The following is a 25,512-nucleotide window of genomic DNA, read 5'->3' on the forward strand; positions in this document are numbered from 1 at the left end:
GATCCACATCAGGCATATTCACTCTATATCTGTGTATCTACTAACACTGAAAGCCAACAACAAAACCAAACACTACCTACAGTGATAGGAACATGTTGGTGCGGACTGATTACATGATGTCAGCGGTGACTTACCTGGTTTGGAGCACTGGCTCTAAGAGGTAGGTTCACATTTGACACACTACTCATCTGACTCATCATTGGCTGACGGTTCTGAGGGCGACAGAAGAAGAAATTAAAACAAACGCTATCTGCTAATGAATTGAAATTTCTTTAAAACCCATCATACCTGCACATTTTCATTGATTTTTTAAGACATACTGCGTAATTCCAGCTAATAGGCAATCAAAGAAATAAAAAACTATCAATAAAACAATATCCTACATGATGGCTGGATTTGAATGATATTAAAGATGAAAAAAAAAAAAACAATTACACTAATGAATCAAAATCATCTTTTCAGTGGTGGAATGTCACTGCAATGATGATGAATATTATTCCAGTAAATGGTAAATGCATCAAAAGATCAACAGGTGGCAGGCAGACCTACATGTCCTGACCATTTCCTGAGTGCACTGACGATGTGCTGCAATGTCAACCTCAAAGATAATCATACAGCCCACATCTGTGTGTTCAATCACACAGCTGCTGATCAAACAGTGTGGTAATTTCATAATGAAATGGACAGTATTTACTTCCAGCACTGATAGGGCAGTGTAGATGCAAGCGTACCTGCTGTGACTGTAGCCGGTGCTGAAGCTGCAGCCGTAGTGTGTTGGGTTGGTTAGGGACGACCCCAGTGGGCCTGAGTCCGGGCCGTGCCTGCATCCTCATCATGGGGTAACCCGGCCGCGGACCCATCTGGCCAGACATGGGGTGGAAGCCTGGCTCTTGTATGGGAGCACTAGGGTAGCCCCTCTGGGCCATGTGGGATGCTGGGGGACCGAATTGCTGCGTGTACATGGGGGGCTTCTGGTCTAACATCATCGAGGGGTCCTGGGGGAACTGGTCCGGCTGGTCCAGGGATTGGCTCTGAAACAGGCAGGCACAGAAACAGATCAAAAAACAATGTAAAGACATGAAAGATGCTAAAGAAAAGGAACACAAAACCAACAAATGTGTGTGTGACTGTGGATTGTGAAGGATGGATCTCACTTGTTCTACCAGAGCAGGGATCCCGAGGGCACGATCAATCTCTTCCAAACCATCAAAATCTTTTAGTGCGGTGTACAGTTGGGACATCAGGGCCCCCTCGTCTACTGAACTGCCATCACCAGAGCTGAGCCCTGTACTGCACAACAAGTCATCCTGGGGCGCTGAGTGCACCGGCCTGGGCAGAGAGGAGACAGAGGAGGTGTTTGATTAATGTACTCGATGAGAAAGCTTTCCAGTGTAAAGTCAGCCAATGACAATACTCAGAAAGGACCTTTGATTAGAACAGTAAGTTTTTTTTTGCATTATGAACAACATGTAATGGTAATTTGAAAGTAAGTGCCTTACCTGTTCTGATTAACAAATGCCTGGTCAATGGGCATCATGCTGTCTGGCCATGGGGCTGTCTGGTTGGGTGGAGCTTGCTGCTGGGAGAAATGGTGGCCAACCATCCCAATATCCATGTCAGGTTGGGCTAAACGGGGAAAACAAAAATACATTCAATGCAGAAATTTTGGTTATTATGAAAAAAAATTAAAAAAAACAAACAGGCAAACAGGAAACAGGTCCATTTTCTCTTAAACCCAGTTAGATATTATTCACAAACTGAGTGCTATACTACTGTAAACCACAAGATGGCAGCCTTTAAAATTCAAAGAGGCAGTTATAAAGTATACTATATGTGTGAGATGAGGTCTTTCCATCTGTGCCTGCACTGTAGGTTTTAGATGGACCACAGCTAGTAAGCTAGATCAATTCACTAAAGCTGATTTCATAAAAGTCCATTCTTACGGCTGGTTTCTATATTAAAATGCTTTAGAACTTGTTGTATTCTTAGGGAGACTGGCTCTATTGTATCTGGTCAAGCTCAAATCTTCTGTGTAGATTTGAAAACCGGTGCAGCTTATGTTTCTAGGCTAAACCACTCTCTCACCATTGTTTATCATTGGGGACTGGAGCATCTGCCGGGGTCCTGGCTGGCTGTTGGGCCTCATGGGAACACCGTTCGGCCCCATCCTGCCCTGCATGGCACCTTGCTGCCCAGGGCCGGATGCTCCCAGAGGAGGGGCAGAGGCTGAACCCACCCAGCCCTCCTGCGGCTGCATGCCCGGCCGTGGACCACCTGGAGCCATGAGTCCTAAGAGGAGGAGGAGCAAATACACACACACACATAGGGAGACAAGAAACTGTGAGAGATGCCTCAAGACAGAACTCAGTGGATGTTCTCTATCACCATGATGCAACGGTGCAATATCAAGGGAGGATGTTTGACAACTGCTTATATGTGGGAGTGACAGTGAGAAAAACTTTGTGCCAGTGCAGGCGGCTGACTATTTCCTGTGACAGGAAGTGAGTCATTATACCATTAAATGACATATTATAGTCTGAGAGTGACACTGATAAAGGGAAAGAGGTCTTTCCCCAGAATTCGGAAAGCAGCACTTGTGTCAAAACCGTCATTCAAACTGATGCCACTGTGCTTCATCTACCGGAGGGCTGCCGCGGTGAGACCGAAATAGAAACCACACATCAGTAAAACCTGACATAAAGAGCAAAAAGGTGATTTACATTTGATAGCGAGCCAAAACTGAAACGGGGCCATTGAACAACTATGCTTCTATGTTAAAATGAATACAGTTGTAGTTAAATGGCTGGTTAAATGGCTTTTCTAAGATTTGCACGAGATCACTGTATGTTTTCTAATACTCGTGTTCACAAATTCCTAGGGATATTTTGTGTAGGAAGTCCAAGGAAGTTAGTCACTCTGTGGGCAGGTCATTTTTATTCATGATAAACAACTAAATCAGAGCATGTGTCACAGTTTGACCACAAACAGGTTCAACAGTTCATTAAAAAAAAAAAAAAAAATCATCAATGATAACAACACACACACATTCAGACAATAACATTACAAACCGCCACTATAAAAACATGACCATTACACCTACCTGTGTTGACCATACCGGCCTGGTTAGCCATCATGCCATGATTTCCCACCATGCCTTGCTGCTGCTGTTGCTGCTGCATAAGAGTGTATGGGCTTGTGGCTCTTATGGGGTACTGTAATGAGGGCTGCTGGGGGGACACATTCATGTCCAGAGACACGCTCCTCACAGGCAGACCCCTGGCTGGCTGGCCTGGTCGGACACCCCCAAAGTCTGAAGACAGGAATACATGGGTTTCAGCCAAATGCACAACAGTGGAAAAGTCAATAAATAAAACTTCATAGCTACATATTTACAACATTATCACCTTATGATTAGAGTATTTTATGAACCCTGTAAAGTTTTAATATAATGTCCACTACGAGGAAACCCTTGTGTTCACGTCTTTTCCAAAAGGGACTCACTATTTGGGCCCATGCCAGGGCCGATGGCCCTGTGTTGCTGCTGCGCCACCATGGCGGGATTGGTCTCAGACATCTGCAGGATGTCATTGATGATGTTCTGTTTGTCCATGGGACTGGGCAGCGACACAGGCCGCGGCTCACAGAAGAGCTGCGGCTGAGCATTCTGCAGGTCGTTCAGGATGTCATCCAGCTCCGACGACTGGAGGGAGGACAGAGAAAGGGAAAAAGGGAAAAGCGTGAAAACGAGAAACAGATGGACCACTTAGGCCTTTCCATTTAGAAACCAATTGCTGCTTCACCTGCAGACGCAAATATACACGTGGCGGGCATACACACTTACTGAGTGCAAAACTGGTGTGTAAACACTATAACACTTGTGTGAGGAGTCTTTATCTGGGAGATGAGAACAGCAGGCCTGGCCTTGTTTATAATAACAGCAGTAACCCCGGGATAAAATGGACCACTTTCCACCAAATCTAGGCCACACTTCACTTTAACTTAGCTTATCAGACTCACATACCACTCCTTGCTTACCGGCCGCTATTGTCAGATGAGAAACACTTCAGCTGCTCCCCTTTTTATAGTCCCCAATTCTTAAGCACGCAATCAAGGATGAAATACTATTATAAATAATATTTTCTACACACAGTAAGTTGAGGAAAGAGTAAAGATGGAAAACATGTGGCTACTGAAACTGCCTTCTGCTGAGCAACATGGGAGAGCAGCATGAGGCGGCAGGAGTTTGGCTGGTGCCAAACTTTGAACTGCTCTCTGCCCCCCTACTGTAAACAGCTGGACTGAGCCAGCCCAGTACAGCCTCAGGGCTGCATTTTTATACAGCTGGGCTTTGGACTTTCTGGCCAGTTTTTGTTTAGTTTTTCACACAACTATCTTAAACAAAGACGAAGCCATGCTGGGATCTGGTTTCACTTGCTGAACTGAAAAACTGCTAGGACTACGAAAGATGAATCTCTTGGAAACAGATTTTTGTTTTAGGGCACTGGCACTGTCTCCTCTGTCTTTCGCTTCTTTTCTATGACACATAGGGGGTGGACAAAATAACAGGAACACCTAAGTGATGCAGTCAAATACACCCCAACAACCTAAAGCCTAAAAAAAAAAAAAAAAAAAGGCAGAACATAATCAGCAAACACCAATCTGACACAATTTCACCAAAAGTGAAACATTTTTAAATTAACAAAAGACAACACAACCTGCAGCATTGTTGTACTGAAATTCACTGTACTGATAGACACAAAAAACGTAGGGTAAGGTCACAACTGAACTGAAACATCAACATGGGTAATTGTAGGGCTTCCGAGAGGGGCCTGAGGGACTTAAGGTAAATAAGTTGCACTGGCTGCAAGTGGCCACCAGAGAGCAGCACACTTGGAATCCCTGACATCTCCTGATTGTGACATACTGTACAGCAGGAAAACAGCACACCAACCACTGTTTCACTGCTGTACTTCAATGTTCTAGACAATGACATGTATTTTAGGTATGTAAATGCTACTAAAAATAACTACGCTGCTGAAAATGCCTGACAGAACAGTTATCTGCTGCAGCCAAGGACTAAAGCCTCGGTCATGCCTGCAAGCACTTCTTATTGTTAGGTCTCTTGCTCCTCCACCTTGGAAGATCCTGTTTACAAAAAAACGTCTCCATATACACAGAAGCAACACAATGATGATCACTGTACACAGAAGACAAGCATACAGGATATGTGGGAGCGCTAAAGAGAGTAGCAGAGTGAGGGGTTGGGGGGGGGGGGCAGTGGTGGGAGAGAGAAAAGCCCTAATGAGGTCAGGAATGATGTAATGCTCCTGTACGCTCTCGGTTTGCTCTCTTCCTCCTCCTCTCCAATTCTCTCTCCTCCCACTTTCTATTCTCTCGACTTCTCTAGTTGCTTTTATCCTTAATGGGTCCTATTTCTATCAATCCCTGTTACTCTTTGCTTTCAATGCATGTCCGTGCGTGTAATGCAATCCACGTCCTTCTTTCCTGCATCTCAGACCAGTATACAGTATTTGTTTAAACCAGCAAGGATTTGCAAGACCAAATGACCATTATTAAATATTTAGTTTGAAGCCATGTTCCATTTATACATCACAGTTTAACATCTTGACGCCAGAACTCACTCTGGAAGAGCAGCTGCAAACACATACATTACAAGATAAAGTTTGTTTAAGGTTTCACATGCATATTTAAGAATCCTGTATGCTTTTCGCATCGGGGTTGATCTGTTTATTCATCTCCACACCCAATGCACAAACAAGCATCGCTACCTAGTTGAAACACTGTGTGGTGATAAGGGACAGAAAGGAAAACTTAACCTGAATCGATCCTTATCGTAATAAATTAAAATACAGATCGAACTCTCGGCAACACTCATGTGCTTTTGATTGCAGAAACGAACTGTACAGAGTGAAACAACTGACGACGCATCATACATTTCAAGCGTGCTTGATACAGAAGGCACAGTTGCGTGCTTAGCAACAGCAGAGGCCGACTCTCTCACAGCAGGGTGGTGATGAGGCCCTGCCAAATCTGTATTCTTACAATTTGACTTGCGTCCATCTGGAACTCAACTTAAACCAATCACGTCTGTAAATGAGCAGTGTGTAATTTAGTCATTTATTTCAAATCTGTCCATAACATGTACAGTATGTGTCCTAATGTCAGTACAGACTTCAGGGCAATAGGTCTGTTGTGTCCTTATGACCCAGTCCATGCCATTTTATAAAGAAAGGGAACTGAGACACGGGGTGGGTAAAGCAGAAGTGCCAGTGTCAAATGAGGCTAAAGGAAAAGTCATTTCACCCCAGAACTGGGTTGGCCTTTGGTGAGCAAAAAAAAAAAAAAAAAAAAAAAAAAAATTAAAATTCAACATGCCAAAAATCTATTCACTGTCTGAAAGAACTGAAGTGGCAATTATTAAAATCACAAGGGTGGCAGTCCTTCTGTACTGCAATTTGAAGGTTAACTGCCATGTCGGTAATGTTTCTAGTGAGTATTTTTTATTTATTTATTTTTTTTGCGGCTGATATATTTTATGAGATAAATGCCATTACATAATTTGAAATAACTGATCTCTTCGCTTTGTGACATTTTGAGCTCTGAACCAGAAAAAGTGTCCACAAAAAAGGGAAGTTAAACACAGCGAAGTTGCAGATAAGCTGCAACAACAAAATTCTAGGAACCAGATTTTTGTATGTTCACATATCCACCAACACGTTCAGCGTAACATGCCCTCATTCTTTTCTGACGGCAGTGTCTAGTCTTTGAGTAATGATGACTAATGAGTAAATAATATTAGTGATAACTACTGAAGTACTCCCTCCGTGTCTTCCTTTTTTGATTACTGGGTTCGTCCGTTGTTTTTTTTTTTTTAAAAACCTTTCACATTTACTGTACAAAGGCACCCATGTATGTCTGGTAAAGTAGGTACATTTGCCTGCAAGTAAGCACCTATTGAAATTGCATGTTTTTGCATGCAGCTTGACTTGATATTCTGCCTTACACTGAAAGAAGGAAGGAAAACTGAAGTACTAGGGCCAGCGGAAACTACTGGAGGACGTATTAAAATATAATATCAGACTGTGTTGGCTCTTATGAATTCATTCATTTATTTTCTTTACCCGCTCACTCATATCAAGGCTCAGTCAGGGCCTATGGCTTTTGTGACCTACATCTGTCACACTTTAAAAAACAAAAAACAAAAAAAGGAAACACTCAAAACTGAGCGGAGCTTAAGTGATTTCACATGCCAAAGCAATGAACAACTCATGCTACCACAGTGGAATTTAGGTTCTTTTCTACAACTCTAATATTTCTGATAATTATTTGCTTAATTTGACAGATTTGATAGATGTGATACTGAAGGTTTGGTGTTCGGTTTAGATTTGGGAGACAGTTACGTGACTGTTTGCAATAGCCCTGGGAACACACATGCATATAAAAAAAAACGCACAGTTAATCCTGCCTCCCGTAGGCCACATGGGACAAGTGAACCATACCTATACTTCCTTTAGCCATCAGCTAAGCCACTATTGCTGCTCTCTGCTCTGATTTCCCATCTCACACTGCTCCAGCCATCAATCAAAGCCATGAATTATTCAGCCCTCAAACAATCAAGAGGAGGAAAGTGGCAGAGAGAGAGAGAGAGAGAGAGAGAGAGAGAGAGAGAGAGAGAGAGAGAGAGAGAGAGAGAGAGAGAGAGAGAGAGAGAGAGAGAGAGAGAGAGAGACAGCGAGCAAACAGTGGGTGAGGTTAGCAGAGAGAAGGATGAGTGGACTTTTTGACTAGTACAGTCAGCCTTCACACATGACCAAGCAGCACTTCACCAGTAAGGAAGAGAAACCCACTGACACACGAAATGGCTCTAATGAAGCCATGGCTTAGTTCGTGTCTAACAAATGCCCTTTTTGTAGTTAGCAGAATCCATTAAACTGGAATGAACGGCCACAGTCACTGTTTGAAGCAATGAACACTTTGATCGCCATCTAAATGCGAAAACCCAGAATTCGCCCGTTTCATTTGTTGCCGCCAACACACGGCAGAAATGAACCAATTTATGTTATTTCATTTTTGCCACTTACAACAAACAAAAGCCTCGGCATCAAGACGTACATATTAAACCTCTACTTCTCTCCATTTCTGTCTCCTCCTATTGTTTTTTCGTATGTTTCTTGCTCTACAAACACACCACTCCCTCTCCCCTCTATCTCCATGGTAGCAGAGAGGACATGCAGGAGCATATGGCTCATCATTTTCACTCTGCCTGCCGAGGCTGGGCTCTCCTGGGGGTATCTACACCTCTCTCATCTCTCCGTCTTTGTTCAGTTCAACAGCAGCTCTTATTATCCATCCAATCACCTCTTCCTCTTCTTCGTATGTACCCGAGCGGCCAAGCACATACTGTACATACACAGCTAGCGGGCACAGCTAGCTGACATTCTGCACCACTGTCCCTCTGTGCGAATAGGAACAACAGTGCTTTCTACAGGATATGCCACAAAGAAGGAGGGAGATAATAAGACGGCAACACAGTGATTAAAAAGAAAAAAAAAAAAAACGGGTTTTCCCATTATCTTGGTTAAACCCACACTGGTGCACGTTATGAATGGGCCAATGAATACTTTGTACACAATGTGTTTTCACACCCTTCTCCAGACCAGGATCAAGATCGGTTTGGGCACTGCTTTGCTGTTTTATGAAAGGGTGAGCATGCATTTCTCAAAAAAACTTTTGTTCAGTGTAAGTGACATGTAAACAGCATCTACATAACTTGATTACTCAACTGGTGTAAGAAGAGGAAGGTAAAGAGAGAAACAGAAACAGCAAATAGTGGAAGGGAATTTGTGTAATTTTGTGTAATTCTCTGTAATTCTGTGGTTTAGCAGCAATGTGCGTGATACAGCTACACTCGCAGACTCATGTCTTGAACGTGTGTTGAGTAGAGTCGTACACAGGTTTCCTGTATGAAAGGTTATGAGTCTCACCAAACACTGGTTTTCTTTCCTGCGTTAGAGAATCAAAAAGCGTGCTTCACAGAAATGTTGAGTTCTACCAGCAATACTCTCCCTGCTCACTCCGTTCTACTCTTTTCTCCTCTTCTCTCTTTCTGTGCCAGGTCTGACCTGAGCTCGGTGCCAAACCTGAGGATTCTGGCCAAACGCAAACAGGATCAAATGGATGGAGAACCACAGGGGCTCCTTCCAAATGTCACAGTTGTTTGAAGCTGGCGGATAGCTTCCCTCAGCTTGTACTGCCAACACATAGGCAGTGAAAGGACCAGATGTGTTTATATATATGTGAATAAAAATCATGTGTGGTGCCTTCAGTGCATATGACAGGACCGTATAGTTGAATGGGACTGTAGGTAGGCCACAAATGCTGTTTGACCTCTACACTGCCAGACCATTTGTGTGTTTAGCTGTAACATACTGTGTGGACATGGGACTTGGAGAAGCCAACATCTGCTACCTAACCCAGATTAACGCTCAGACAGAGAGAGGAGGCAAGTGGAGCAGTACAGGGCAGAAAGTTTGGGTTTTTGCAATGGGCTGAATAGAAGGAGGTTACAGAAACACTTGTAGGGCAGCTCTTGTACATTTAATACTTTCAAAGACAGAAATGATGGAGCTATTTTTCGATCAGGAAGACAAAATGTTTCTAAAACTGAATTGCTGTGCACACAGTGAAGAGTGTGCTGAAAACTGACCTGCTCAGCCCGGTCGTATCCTGCGTCTTGTTTCTCTGCCTTGACGTGGGTGTTTTTGGCCCCTTCGACCTTCACCTCGCCAGGCTCCAGTTTAGCGACCTTGTCCTTCAGTACAGTGTCATCCTTATCCAGTAAGTAGCGTAGAAGGGCATTGTCCTTCTTCTTGGGGCTCAAGGGCTCCTGCTTAGGAGTAATTTCTGCCCCAGAAGCTGTACTACCAGCACCCTGGGTTTGGTCTTGGCCCAGCTCCTTGCCTGTAGCCTCCGCAGTGAGTTTGGCCAGATCTACAGGAGACGTACTGTTCTGAAGCAGTTGGTGGAGGATCTTGTGTTTTTCTTTGAGGGATGTAGCATGAGCGTTCCCTCCCGTGTGGCCGCCCCGGACCCCTGTCCCAGCCAGGTCCTTGCCCTCAACTCCTGCGCCAGGGGACAGGGGCGTTTCAAGAGGCTCTGGCTTGGTGGTGAGCAGTTGCAGTAGCTTGGTGTGACCCTTGTTGTCATGAAGACGGTTGTGAGTGTCATGGCCCTCAGAGGGTCCTTCCCTCTCCTCCTTGGGCTCAGCTACATTGCTCTCTGTCTGGCCCTGGGTGTGCCCCTGACCCACCTCTGTGTGAGGGCCAAATGAGTCTCCTGTACCTCCAGCAGTACCACTGCCTCCGCCAATTTTTGACATCAGATGAGAGTTTACTCCTGACCCTTGTGTGACCCCAGCAGGGGAGCCTATCTTCCGGTCTGGAGACCCCAGTGTATGTGCATGAGGGGGTCCATGCCCGTGTCCTACACCATGGCACTCACTTAGGGCCTGCAGAGCTGACAAAGAACTGCTAGTGTAGCTGTTAGCATGGGCACTAGTTGTGCTACTACTGCCTGCTCCTCCAGGTCCTCCACCACACATCCCCACTGGGGAAGGTGAGTGCAGGCCTCCTGCTACACGAGGGCTGCCTGCCCCACCAGGACTTCCTCGGTGCCTGGGCGACAGCATAGAGTTCTGTTGAGGTGGATGGGGCCCTCCGGCCGGGCTGGGGCTGGCACGAGAGGGGCTGTTCATTCTCCAGTTTGGGCCCTGCTGAGGTGGCTGCATGCCCCCAGTGTGGTTGTGTGGTGGGGGACAGCCAAAACGGTAGCCCTGCATATGACCCATGGCTGCTGGTTCTCTGGGGCCAGCGGGGCCTGGAGGGGAAAAAGGCGTGCTGTTGCTGCTGATGGTAGTGTCTTGGCCCTGAGGCCCCGAACCTGGCAAACTGCCTGGGGTTGGAGGAGTCATGGAGGGAGTGGAGGAGTTCATCGGTTTTGGAGCCATCCCTGTGGCCTGATTGCCAGGACCCATATCCTGGCCCATTGCACATACTGCCTGCTCCCTAGAGATTCAAGACAACACAGATAATACAGCCGATTAATTCTTAAGTCTTGGGGTTTACTTTGAGTAAGTGCAACACTGTTTTTAGAAAACTTGATGCTGATTTTTTTCTAAATATCATTTTGCTGTTCTTTGAGCACAACAAACTAAAGCTGGTTGTTTAAAATCAACACTGTACTAGTGACAGACGTTTCAGTAGAAACTGGGTAAATATAGCCACAAACAAATATCTGCATGTGCCACAGGAAAAAAGGTGGAAAAATGTGTTTTATTTTTCTTTTTGGACAAACTAACCTTTATGTCTGATTTCATTGCAATCCCTGAGACCCAGACCACTGGCAAGCATGAATTACACATTATCCCATCCACTCAGAATACAAGAAGCCATGAGGTTGTGCTGCGGGGCGTTAACAGGCTAAAACATGTAAGCAAGTTCATGCTGCAGATTTGTGTCTCTGGTTCTGACACAGCTGTAGGTAGTAAGGCATACCTCTGTAGAATGTGCAGGGACATGTAAAGCTGGGGTTCGTTGGTGGAGGGCGAGCGCACCAGTTTGCTCTTGGTGTGGGCTGAAACGATGGTTCCATCAGAGAGGGAGAACCGGTAGATGGGGCTGAACGCTTGGCCATGGCGGAGCACTGACGACACATATGCACTTACATCAGAAGATGCACACACAAAACATGAGGATCTAAAAGCAGAAGCCTGCAATTTTACCATTAGCTTTGGTTAGAAGAGATCCATGGTTTGACCCAGGATCAAATCACCATTATATGCCCGTGCAGTTGTCTGACAATGGCATCAAAAAAGACTGAAGGGAATAATTAACAAAAGCCAAGAATTAAACAGCACAGTCCTTGCAGTTAACAGTATTACCTTCCTGCTGATGTCTCTTGGCAAAAGACATCTCTCCATCATTCTGTAAGTGGAACCTCTGGATGCAGCGCCTCACCAGATCCTCCCAGCCTGGTTTCATGGATGCCCGCAGCAGACTGGTATCCAGGGACGTTATCTTACCTAAACACAAAGGACCGGATTAGGAAGGCCTTAGTCAGACATGGAAGCAGGGATTTCTATACACATGCACAAATCCACACTAACTGAGCTAATGGAGATTTAATGTGTCCCTGAAACATAAATATGTAGAGCCGCTTGTTGACCAGAAGATGTTCTCCACTTGGCCACTCTGCAGCACAACAGTATTGTGGTGTGATGTTGGTTGAAGAAATACAGAGGATTTATGCTTTTTACATTTTAATTATAACTTGTCAAAAAGTTTTAGCTAGAAATTTCTTCTGTGGTAGTAAATATGTCCTGGCTACAAAAGATGAGACAGACAGACTTAAGTACAAATACTGTCAGTATAAATTAAGGACGATAGCCATCTAGACACTTGATACTACAGGTAGAGGGACTAATTTTAAAAGTCACCAGGGCAGCTTAGGCTCAACTATCTTTAGAACTCGACAAATACACCCATGCTATGTGTGTGAACACACACACAAACACTCATTTGTAGCGGTGTAACAGTTGTCCCTCACCGGATTGCACTTTAAATGGAGGTAGTGATGCATTTAAAGGGCTGGCAAGCAGACTGCTGTGTGAATGACAGCCATAGGGACTGAGTAAAGGCTTGTCACACAATCACAACAGGAACTTTTCACAATATTATACCATATTCAGTCAGGCAAAAGAATATTTCAGAGATAAGATTTTTTTTTTGAGAAAAATGTTTTCCAAATAACCATGAGAGACAAATCATGCTCACAATCTTAAATAAGAAAACTATGATCACTATCTGGAACCAAACTAACAGACAGGAAAACAAACACAGACATGCACACGTGCACAGCTACAGAAAGTCTGGGTGTGGAGCTACACTAAATTACTATATGTAACTATGTGCGTGTGTCTGTGTGTTGCTTCTGTGTGTACGAATGCCACACACAAGTAGTATGTTCACATCAAAGACCAGGTGAAACAGACAACTGTCTGCATCTCTGCGCCAGTGTTCAGACAGGTACTTTACCTCCCACAGCGTAGACAGAGGTGGGAAATGGGTTCAGCTAACACACTCAATCCTGAGGACCTTTACCAAGGATATAATAATCTTTAAATACCTAAACTGTAGTGTGAGATGATTTATGGACTGGTAACATGGGATGAGGTGGTGCAGGGGGCGGTACCGCACTTGAGGCACTATAATACTATTTTTTGCAACTTAGGGCAAAGCTTTATTCACACTGCTGTATATATGATCTGCCAAACTGGTAATAGGTGAGTCACAATCTTAAATGGTCACTACGCTTGAAAAAACTTTTAATAAAAATAAATAAATAAATGGTTTAGCGTGGTGGAGGAAGAAAGTGTTTTGTTTATATTGGGTTATATTGGGTTGTAGTTTGCAGATCCTGGCTGTGTGACTGGTTTGTGTACCTTGCAGGTCCTGGCGCGTGGTGAAGCTCTCATGCGTGGGAAGCATGGGTCTTTCCTTCATGGGCACCCGGCGAGCCACACAGATCAGGCACGACTGAAAGTCTAAAAAAAAAAAAAAAAGGAAAGAGAAGAAGAGAAGGCGAATAGAGCAGCAGACAGAGGGAACGTACAGAGGAAGAAAAAAAATATAATGTAGGGGATGTAACAAAGAGGACAGGACAGAGACGTAAGGGATGAAGGGGGATGGGAAAGGCGAGGAGAGGGGAGGAGAATGGAGGATAGGGGCGTAAATGATAGAGACAGAGGGAGGGAAAGAAAATGAAATGCATGTTATTCCCAGGCAGCATAATTAATACAGTTATTAATGAGCATGGGGATCAGAGCTCCGCTCCTTTCATGAGGAGGAGCATCTATCGCTGGCAAGGGAAATGATGAAGTGTGACCTTTGAAGGTGTGTGTGCATGTGTGTGAGTGCATGCATGCGTATGTGCGCTTGAGTATGTGTATGTGTCTCCGGCTGGTCTCACCTACAGTGCCATCTCACACTGATGACACCTCCCCCTGGCCCAACATTAAAGATTGCCATCGCTCAATCATGACAGTTGCCTCTAACACGCACACAGATGACAACGCCAAGTCCAGGACTGGGGTGACCCCAAAAAGTCTGCCATCTAACTTTCCTGTGCCAGTAATACCCACAATCCCACACGTGTTTTTGGCTAAGGAATGCGTGCCAGGGCCGACACACGCACACACATACACACACACACACACATTCCTCATTTTGACTTGTAAACAGTGCCTCTTGGGTGGTCCAGCCGATAGATCTGTGAATCTCTCTCAATTCTCTCTTGCTTTCTCTCCCTCTCTCTCCCTCCTTCCTTCCTTCCTTCCTTCCTTGTCTGTCTATGGCTGGACAAATTCCTGCAACTATAACCGCTGATCTTGCCTTGCCACTTGCTCACACACGGACACATAGACACACACACACACGCACCTCTGGCCTGGGTCCTAGTTACTCTATTTGCCAAAGTATGGCTGGCAAGCAGCTGGTGTACAAAGGAAGTCAGAGAGGGGAAAAGACAGGTTGAGACTAGACTTGGAGAGAAACATTTGCATTTTCACTTATTGTCTTAATTAACTACAGATTTATAGTTTGGCAGTGGGGAATTATGGCCTCTCATCAAAGCCACTGAGCAAACAGGATTTAGGTAGTTAAGATGTAGAATACGGCATTCGTTTTAAGAGCATTACATATCTATGCTTAACAAAGTGCTGAAAACGTTTGGACAGTCTCTTGTGATGGAAATTTACTCAAACTGCAGGATCTCAAGTTCCTGTCTAAAGCCATGAAGACAACTGGAAAAGCCCAGTGACCTCTCAGCGACTGAATACTGACGGGAGATCAGAGACAACATACAATTTAAAGCATTTCCGAGGAAAGGCGAGCAGATGTTTGTACCGGTGGCCACCACAAATGCAGCTTCTTTCCTTCTCTACTCTCATATTCTCCAAAACATGTTCAGAGTGTTCACAGGCCGCTGTGTTGAAACCTATTTGAAGGTTATAAGTACTCTGATGCAATACAGATGATTAAAACACATCCTTCCCTTGGAGTCGTAAGCTCTGATTTGTGAGGAATGTACATGAATTATAGATGGGCTTTAATGACAGCTGCCCAGCCTCTCGTCTCCTTCGTGTCACTTAACTTTTCATGGATGTGAGCTGAGTGGCACCAGCACAGCTCTTCATCAGTTGCTTATACCCCCCTTTTTTCACATACAATGCCAGTTATAAGGCTAAATCTCAATGATCTGCTCATAATAAATATAAAAGGCTGCAACTTGAGTTAATATTTAAAACCATTTTCCATTTTGCAGCAGACACGTTCACATGTTACTTTGACCCAAGAAAGCCTCTTAGCTCTCTTTTGTACCAATCAAGGTTTAAGAATTCTTGTAAACTGAAGAAGGCAACAATCAGCTGGATGTTACATAAAGAAGAGACACTCATTAATTTGCCCTCTGATTTTGTTGTTGACCTTGGTCTGCCAGACTACTTTAAGTTTTTCCCACTTGCTATAGAGGCCTTCTTATCATATTCTCCAGTATTCAAAGATAACTTTAGACTCTCTAAAGTAATCTTTCATTTCACAGAAATTGATCCATCAAAGACAGGTGATTAATCAAAACACTTCTGAATTCACTTTTCACAAGCCCATTTTGAAATTTCATAATTGCGAAGGTATTTAGAACTGTTCTAGATTTAATCATGAACATTAAAATACAAGTTTTAACAGAAAACTAATCTTGTCTAAGCCTGTTGTGTCAAACCCTCTCTCTTTCCGTACCATCTCCTTCCTCCTTGATGGACTTGGGCTCCGAAACGGCGAAGCACTGCATGGTCTCGTATTTCTGCTGCTGAGGCTCATGGTCGTGCGGCTCGTCCTGGCTCTCGCTGTGGGGATTGACCAGCATCCGGCAGTTGAATGTGTGACTGTTCCTCCTCGGACCCTCGCTGGACCATGGGACACCATTCACTACAGGGGAGCATGAAGGGGAGAGGGAGATTTTCATTGTAGCCTCCTGGGGATTTTATTTGACTAATTTTTTTTTACGGGCAGCCAAAGCTGAACAACAAAACAGGGGAACCGGAAGCTGCGACGAGTGAGCCAAGAGAGGCTACCACATTGCAAGTCATAGAGACATAATGAGAGCAAGACAGAGAGAATGAAGGTGGAAAAAGTGGGAAAAGGAGAGAGCAGTTGCTGGGTAGAGATCAGTCATAATGAGCAGTTAGAACCCTGAGCCATGTGCCATCTATCCACAGCCTTGCCAGGCTTCCATATGCATGTCCTCTAAAACATCATTGCCAATCTTTTTTCTTCTTTCCAACACTTACACAGGCGCGAGCAAACACGCATGTACACACATGTGGAAGCAGACATGCACACACATACACACACATACATACACACACACACAAAAAAAAAGACATATACAGTCACACACACAACTCATTTCACACAAACTCCCATCACACTCCATCTGGTTTGTGATCTCATTCATTGCATTGATAATCTCCCAGTATCTGGGACACAGCCCACTGATCGTTTCCAGGGTACTCCACTCTGTGCTGCTCTCCCACCCAGATGGTTGGGCACTCAGACCTCAATCCGAAGCACCAGGAGAGGAGAGGAAGGGAAGAAGGGACTTAGAAAGAGCTCCTGATGGGGTGTGCTGACATACATTACAATCACTGCTCGAGTGGAGGAGATGTAGAGGTAGGATGTTAAACAGACGTGGGTATGAGAGAAGAGAAAGAAGAGAGGGGAAAGGAAAGAGCAAAACTAAAAGACAAAGAAAAAGGTAAATGTCTGTCGTACAAAAATAAATGGCCTGTTTTCACGAGATGAGTAATACTCAGATAAAGACAATGATTGGCATGGGCAGGGTGGGGTGGGGGGGTGCGAGGAAATGGGAAAGTGAGAACATGAAAATGGGAACTTGATGAGGGTGTGTGGCAGAGAGAGCGAGAATAACATACAACATGAAGAGAAGAGGGAAGGAAGGGCGTGAGATGAGAATACAGGGAGCGATGCTGCTGACAGGGGAGAGAAACAGAAAAAGGAAGTTAATTAGGTGAAAAGAGAGGGAGGAAGAAGAGAAGGAGGAAGAGCAAATGTCTGGTCTGAGCATCAGCAAAAGAGAAAATGAAGAACCTATAGGTTTTATGCACCGTGCCAACCCTATACATAAGGCTTACATAACACTTTGTATTAGCAAGCTTTCCCACATCTTATCTGAAGCTGTTTAACCAACGACCGTTCCAGTGTTTTAATTAAACTGACACGACTATCAAACAGCCACCTACAACATACCTGTCTCAGAAGAGAGAAAAAGAGAGGTGAAAACAAAAAACAAAAAAAACACACACACACACACATACACACAAGAGATGAGGCCAGGGTGTAAATGAGAGCAAAGGTGGGAGTGATGCAACACAGACGACATACACGCGGAGTCAGGAAAAGAGAGAGATGTGGAACACAAGTGACACAGTGAGACAGAAACCGACAGGTCGAAAAAAGCCGGAGAGCAAAGCGAAATGCTGGCAGGGAAAATAAGCTTGAGGCTAACCAAGGGATTTGGGCAGCAGGTTCTTGATGAACTCAGCATGATCACCGACGTGCAGCACGCTGTAGACACTGGTGTTCATCAGCTCCTCCTGGTTGTAGCGCAGGTACTGGGTCACATTCTCAGACACGAACACAATGTTACCCTCCATGTTCACCACGAAGAAGAAGCCGTCCAGGGCCTGGAGGGGGAGAAGGAGAGTTCAGAACAGGCAGAGTTTGTTTACTGAATTTCTTCACACTGATGCATAAATCTCTGATGGGGAAATGGAAGCCAACTTAGGAGAGCAACAGCACCTTTATCTCCCACCAGTGCTCACTGCTAATACAAATAATACTGCAGCTGAGAAGGTTATTAAAAGCCTAGTCCTACCCTAATGTGCTTTGCCTACTCACAGATTATTGGGGTCATTTTACTGTACTGGTTTGAAACTCTGATATTCAACACCACAAGGTTAATGAACAGGATTTCCAGGGCAGACAGAGACAGAGAAGCTGGAAGCTCTGCCGAGTTTTATTTTATGTGCATGTGTGGTTGTCTGTGGTCAACGGTAGCAAAATTTGAAAAAAAAAATGTAGGGCAAAACTATTCAAGCTGCACATCTGCATTGTGTCTAAAAAAGAGGTGATTAGTACTCCATGTGCTGGGTACATCCATCACCACTGCAGATGCTCCACATCAGCGTGTCTGATAGAAAGCAGGATAAGAGCATGTGCCTGCAGAGAACGGAGGATGTGAAGGAGGAGCAGCACTTAATTGAAAGAATACAGCCCCAGGTCAGCCATTACACACAAGATGGTGTCAATTAGGCCATCAAATCACCCAGAGCCCTTAAAAAGGAATTCTGGTGGTTGTAAAGCTGTAAAAGCTAGTGTCAAGATAAGAGACAAGAGACTCCTGCCAAGGTGTCTGCTCCTCACCTCTCTGCTTAAATAATCATTGCCTACACACACTCAGTTTAACCTCAGTTTCCATTACATGTATTTACAGCACATAATGAGGTTTTTTTTTCATGTATAAACTGTCTATGAAGCAAACAGTCGTATATATTTTCATGATATCAGGCTTATTGGCTGCTGAACATTTGGTTGTCTCACCCTTCCTCTACCTATAATCACCCGTGTTTCTGTAACCACACTGCGTAACGTACCTGGAATCAAACAGCAGGCTAAATTTTGGGGTAAAGCAAACACACACGCATCCCAGGTTACACTTGATCTCGCTGGGATAGACGTTTTCCCCTGCCTGCATTAACACAGCATGAGCTGAAAATAGACTTAAGGAGATCTCATCTATCACTGCATGGAGCGGAATGGTTCCAAAATGCAACATGGTTGTGTAAGTCCACCCTGTGTGAAGAAAGGCCATGTACTGCACAAGTAGGGCAAACAGAAACAGAGCAAACACACTCCAGTGCCAACTCTTGCCTTCTTCCAGACACTCTTGCATAATGCTGTTAGCCAGTACCTTAATTTACAATGCCCTGATTAAATATACACCATAGAGATGACTAAAGCTTTTATAAATGAATGTACTATAAATATACATGTATACTATAAATATACTCTGAGCCAACACACACGCACACACTGTGTACCTGTTCCACTTTGCACCTAGCCTATTGTCTTGATATATGATTCTATATTACTTATCCTCCCAATGCAATATAAAGCAGGTAGTGAATTGTTATAGTGAAGGGAGCAGGGGTCTGGTCAACTTCCCTCCCCTGCCCTCCGCTCCTGGTGTTGCTGTTATTTATGATCTGATTCAATGCAAACAAGATCTCTCTTCACATATGTGCTTGCTAAACATGATACCTTTTCAGCATGACAAAGCATTACTGTCTTGCTAATAATAATTCTGGTCTCTAGCAGGGCCCGGTATAGTAGCTCAAAACTTTTTTGGTACTGACCTAAATGTGTGTAAAGCACTGAGTATTAAAAACTGGATGGTACCAGACTATGGAACTGAAAATCTGGTTGAAACACTCTTGATTATTTATTTTTTTTAAAAATCAGATATTTATTGATTTAAACCAGAGTTTCAGGTTGTAGTTTAAGGCAAAGTGCATGTATGGCTGGTTGTGTTTCGAAAAAGCGGAGAACTTTTTCTTCTTTTGTTAAATAAAAAAAGGAGTTTGAAAAAAAAAAAATCATGTTTATAATTTTCAAAGTAAGATATCAGAAAAGGTATAACTCCGGAAACTGTATTGTAGCTTTAAAAAACATACTCAGTCCGCTAATGACGTCGTCATACCCTGAAATGGCAACCATACTGTGTAATCTAACAGGAATGCAAACTATATGTCACAACAATCATGTGACAGAACTAGATTTGCTCCCAGAAGGTTAAAACAACAGCGCACTACTGTTTTTTCACGGCCTTTGTCGTCTCTCTGTGTTTGCATGAGAGTGGGCGGCGGATGAGCCTTGGAGGAGGGTCATGGGGCATGTGGGTGCATTTCCTGCCGACAGCCATTCTCCTCAGACCATCCTGTAATGAGCCCGGGCTGGCGGACGGGGACATGGCCAGAGCGGAGCGGGTGTGAATGGCCGATCGCTGTGTTTTGGGGCTGCTGACAGATGGGAAAGCATGCAGGCTGCGCTGGGCTATATTTAGCCGCGAGTTAGCATGTCAATTCAGTGACGCTGGACCAGGAGAGCTATAAATATTCCATGACAGGACAGATCTAGAGGCGAATGAAGAGAAGATGGGGAGGGAGGGAGAGAAAAGAGAACTGAACAAGTAAGAGAGAGAAAGGGAGGGAGGAAGTGAGTGAGAGGGCAGGCTCAATGGACTGATTCATTCGCCAGGCTGTTGCTTTCTTTCCCATTATACGTAAGCACTTCAGTAGCCCTCCGCGGGACAACGAGGCCATTGCTCCGCAGATGGGGGTACTTCAGTCTGAGTGTTCGGTGTGTGGCATTTTGTAAAATTTCCTTCCCAGATATGACACTAAGAATAAGCAAGACAAGCCCATCTACCCACCTCCAGCATCATTGGTCCCAAGGCATCTTTGTCAATCACACTTTGGCCTGTTGAAGAGACGTCGGCCTTCTGCACCTCCTCCTCATTTGCTGCGGCAGCTTTTTCTGTTGGGAAAAGCGCACGGCCGAGGTTTAGAGACAAGCAAACAAACAAAACAAATTGGATTCAAGACAGCATGGATGTTAACTTTATGAATCCGATGCCAGCATTGATTGTTTTAGTTAGAATAAGTAAGAAATTCTGTTATTATGGGAAACAAAGCTGAATCACAAAAACATGACACAAAAACATGGAGGTCCACTAGAAAAAAACAACAACAAAAAAACAGAGAAATTCTGCTTTCCCTTGGTAATTGACCCACATACTTTTAAGAGGTCACTTGTTGACAAGACTTTTAACAAATATCTTTGCGGTTACAAAGCAAACACATTTTGTGCCGTTGTCAAAACATGTTGCCGTGGCTCAAACCCAAGCACAGAGCAACAAGCGGAGTGAAAGGTTATTGTAAATGAGTGTGTCAGGGCACGCAGCTGCCACGCTGGTGGCAGCCACTGGATGGATTGCATTGTCGTGTGCAAAAAAAAAAGGCTATTACGGAAACAAAGCGACAGTGTGTAAACAACTCTTGTTCCAAATAGAGTAGCAAGTTGTAACTACGTGGTCAAGCAGCACAAGCAGTCCTAAGAACTTTTTTATCTGAAAAAGTGACCACAAACCTCACTATAATTAAGACAAGTTGTTAATTATCATGAATAATAGTGGAAATTAGTATTAATAATTAAAATAATAATAGTCTTCATTTTGAGCCTTTCCTACAAAATCTTTTCACTTAGGAAAGTACTTCAGTGAGACTACTCTTTAGCAAGGGGTTGTCTTTCTTTTCATATGGACTTCCTTTCTCAAATAACTTTGCTGCAGTGTTGCCTTGTGAGCTCATACGCCTATTGGATTTCCAAGTATGGATACAGAAGATATGACTTGTTGCACGTACAGATACTTATGGCCTTGTAGTATAACCAAACTGGACTGGTACAAAACAAAAATCAAAATAATACGATGGGTGCACACTGATATTTGAAAATGCTAAATGTAGTACATTTGAGTCCACAACACCGTAAACTCCCACAAATCTTTAAATGTAAGGGTTTTGTGACTGGTTTAATTAGAAGTGACAATTTAGAATATCATGTAAGCTCCTGTACCTGCACTATGGTGCTGTGCATTTGTCCATGTGAGTGATTGGGTTAATAACCATGCAGAGAAGCCTTATGTTCCGAGCGTAGGCTGCCCTACTTTTGGAGATGATGATGAGAGGCGGAATATGAGTGGGCTGTTGAGGGGGGGGGGGGGGGGGGGGACACACATTTAACTGTCACACCATGCCAAGAAGAGGGCTGACCATATGGTGAGAAAATGTTGTGGTGAAAAGCAAACAAAAATCACGTTCTTCTTTTTTTTTTTTGGATGTGGATGTTTCAAAGCTGACACAAATGCAGGTTTCCCCCCTTCTCTGTAGGCTCGTGCAACAGCACACAGACCCACATTCATCTCTTTCAGCATTAATGATGTGTGCATCAGCAGGACCTCTCCAGGCCCAGCGGGGCCCAGTATACCGGCACAGCTGCCCTGGGTACAGACCCATCACTCAATGTCAGTACGGCCCTCACTGGCTTTCTGCCCATCTGCAGAACTGTGCCACAGATAGAGGGAGGAATTGATCACTTATAAAGGTTGTATCTGGTGATAAATTTATTAATAACAACACAATCTGTAACTGGTAAGACATTTACCTGTTACAGATCCTTTCTGTTTTTAAAAATGTTCACATGTAACGCATATATATATATATATATATATATATATATATATATATATATATATATATATATATATACTGAACAAAGCACTGGCTGCAGCACAGCAACTACTGTACATCCCAGCCACCAGCCAATGGGAGTTGGGCTTTTACTGTGTTGGCAAGAGTGAGCACAAGAGTGTAAAGGAAGCTGTAAAACTCTTGGCTATGACATTATTTTACAGGCTCTATAAAGTAATCATTACTCAACATATTGTCTTTTAACATGCAACTAAATGGAAACAAAAAAAAAAGCTGCAAAGTATATGCTAAGCACACAATGCTACCATGATTTCAATGGAGAAAATGTACGCAGACAACAAAAGAGGAACAAACAAGGACAAATTAACAGCTTTCAGTCAAAAGGACACCATCACAGCATTGTACTCCTCTTGCAGGGCTATGACACCAATCAGTGAAAGTTATTAAGTCACATTAGGGCAATTCAATATATTCAGTAATGTCAGAATAAACGGAGAATATCTCTTATCATTGCACTGTAACGATGCTGTCAATGGGAAAATAATCCTTGGCCTGTAGAAAAAAAGAGATGCGCTATAAACAATCCTTTACAGCCTCGGATCGTAACACTAAACAGATGACAGATGAGGTGCGATGACGAGAACAAATGGTGGCGCTAAAATTATGTAATATCTACTCCGAGCATAAAGGCATCTACATGAACTTTCAGTGCGTCCCCTGGTTCAACAAGAAGTAAAACACGAAAAATAAATGGCTGCTGAAATTGCTGCCCCTCTGAACTGTGGAAGAGGTGCAGGAGATTATTATGTTAAGTATAAAAAGGTGTCTCCAGTTGGCCATTGAGGCCTGGAGAACAAAGCAGAAAGGTAAGTACTGTTTAACCCTCCCCTCAGTGGTAGCTGTACAAACACAATTATGCCTTTAGATGCAGGCAGGGGATGTCACTCTAGCCTAGTGTTAAAAAAAAAAAAATAATAAAAAAATGAAGAGGAAGGGTCAGAGAGAGGGAGGGGAGAGTGGAATAAGACAGCAGAGTGGGGGAGGGACGAGCAGACGGTAGTCAGAGTTTGTGTGTGATTTTTGCATCACATTGGTCATCGTTACATAACGCGTGGCTCTGTGAGTCACATAAAACAAGATGACATCATCAGCTGGTCTGATTCATGTATACCTCGAGTGGGCCACTCTTTGTCTACCAGTCACACAGCTGCTTTTCAAGCATGCACGGTCCAAGCTTATTCATAATTTAGTATTTGCCTTGATGTTTACCTTTTAGATACATCTGGACCTGTGAGACGGTTAAAAAACAAAACAAAACAAAACTGGGATTTCATTGATCTTAGTCTGATAAACCCAACATGAAAAAGGTAAAAAGACAGACTTCAAGTAATTGCTAAAGGCTACTCAAAAGGAGGAGAAGCTGGCAAGTACAACCAAGCACACTACTAATCCATTTGCCTGATGTTCTGGCTCAGAATGTGAAAGTGGGAAAGACGAGCAGCCAAAAAAAAAAAAAAAAAAAAAACTGCTCTGGTTCATGCATCGTATGATGAAGTGATCAAATCAATTGTACTGCCCTTTAATAACAACATCAGTTACTGTGGTTGAATCAGATCCCGAATCATAACATTTATACCATAAAATCTGACATTTCTGCCAACATAGTGTCACCTATGGCACATGTGGTTGGATCAGAGCCTTGAAACCACAAGACCATCCTGAACACATTCATGATATTGTAGCACCTTATTCACAGTATAAATAGCTAAACCACTGCCGAATACATCTCCAGATATTCACTTAACTTGGTATATAACTAGGCCGCATGTCATAAAAAAACAGATGGGAAATGCTGTAGATGAACAAATATTGTGAGTAAAGTTATTCAGACAAAGCGGAAAGGGAACTCAGTATTCTTTTGCACCTTTACTGTTTCTTAAACAGACATAGACAGTGTCAAAACCCATTACGTGTTGCCACTTGTACCTTGCTCCTTTATTTGTCTGATTTGTTTCACAGTTTCCTTCAGGATTGCACATTTGTCAGGCTTGACATTGAAGTTGTCGATGTCGTTGAAGTTGGCGAAGATCAGCTCGGCGAGCTCTTCGATGTATTTGTTCTCGTGCTCGCGGTTGCGCTTCTCGGTGCTCCGCTTGGGGCTGCAGAGACAAAGAGAACACCGGGGTGAGAAAATGCAATAAAGGAGATGGTAACAGCAGGGGAGCTGAAGATGTATGGTAAAAAAAAAAAAAAAGGTTTGAGTGTGTCTAAACGCATGTGCAGCAATCGCAAATTCTACCACAATGAGAGAATAGATAGGCAGTCAGAAAGCACCGAGAGCAGGGAAGCAAAGAAAATCCATCTAAAAAAAAGGGTTGAATATTCACACACATTTCTGGACATGACTAGAGAGATCTCTCATTTTCACAGCTTCCAAATGACAGTGTGCAACATCTACTGCAAACCTTGGCATAGAGGAGAGTCAGAAGAGGAATAAGGCTAGGGTCAATTAAGCTCCATATGGCTTGATATATATCTCTAGGCCTCTTCATTGCGCCAACATGGAGAGCTACATCAATAAAGAAAACCTACATTCTTGGCTGCTTGTCTACAGATGAATTATGCAGATTTATTGTACAGATTTCAGCAGTGCTCCAGGGTTAGCTGCTACAATAGCACACTCCTATTGTTGGTAACTACTGGGTTGCTACTGTACACACAATGGAGGCTGGAGCTTGACTTTACAGGCTTGCAGTTGGTTAAGAAGTGGTGCAGGCGGTTTTGAACCTGACATTTTGGCAAAGCAGAGGCCAAGATTTCTGACAACTTACTCATGATGGAGTAGGAATGACCTTCTTTGGGAAGTCTGTCCTTATTTAAGTGGCCATGTGGAAAATTCTTACCTGGGTCCTAGAAGTTCGGCAGGACATTCTTTGCGTTTCCGTGACTCTGCCCTGGCAGGGTCAGATGAGTTTTCACCGACTCCACTCATCCTCAATGCATATCAGCGTCTGGAAAACAAACACACAGAG

The 25,512-nt window shown here is 43.7% G+C and overlaps 1 protein-coding gene across 4 annotated transcripts in view; it reads right to left on the reverse strand.

Moving 5' to 3' along the window:
• ncoa2 (nuclear receptor coactivator 2) overlaps positions 1-25,512 on the reverse strand; it is a 52,864-nt gene that overhangs the window by 4,608 nt on the left and 22,744 nt on the right. For all 4 annotated transcript variants that reach the window (XM_041065500.1, XM_041065497.1, XM_041065499.1 and 1 more), the window contains 16 exons: positions 25,384-25,491; positions 24,467-24,639; positions 20,644-20,747; positions 17,659-17,836; positions 15,870-16,058; positions 13,520-13,621; positions 11,960-12,100; positions 11,574-11,721; positions 9,728-11,084; positions 3,502-3,700; positions 3,101-3,310; positions 2,086-2,289; positions 1,500-1,626; positions 1,155-1,329; positions 732-1,031; positions 135-212 (listed from right to left, as the gene is read on the reverse strand). In XM_041065500.1, the coding sequence (XP_040921434.1) occupies positions 135-212; positions 732-1,031; positions 1,155-1,329; positions 1,500-1,626; positions 2,086-2,289; positions 3,101-3,310; positions 3,502-3,700; positions 9,728-11,084; positions 11,574-11,721; positions 11,960-12,100; positions 13,520-13,621; positions 15,870-16,058; positions 17,659-17,836; positions 20,644-20,747; positions 24,467-24,639; positions 25,384-25,472 (3,774 nt within the window). In that variant the 5' untranslated portion in view covers positions 25,473-25,491. The remainder of the gene's footprint in view (positions 1-134; positions 213-731; positions 1,032-1,154; positions 1,330-1,499; positions 1,627-2,085; positions 2,290-3,100; positions 3,311-3,501; positions 3,701-9,727; positions 11,085-11,573; positions 11,722-11,959; positions 12,101-13,519; positions 13,622-15,869; positions 16,059-17,658; positions 17,837-20,643; positions 20,748-24,466; positions 24,640-25,383; positions 25,492-25,512) is intronic.

Source organism: Toxotes jaculatrix, chromosome 20, assembly GCF_017976425.1.
Source record: "Toxotes jaculatrix isolate fToxJac2 chromosome 20, fToxJac2.pri, whole genome shotgun sequence".
Lineage (NCBI taxonomy): Eukaryota > Metazoa > Chordata > Actinopteri > Toxotidae > Toxotes > Toxotes jaculatrix.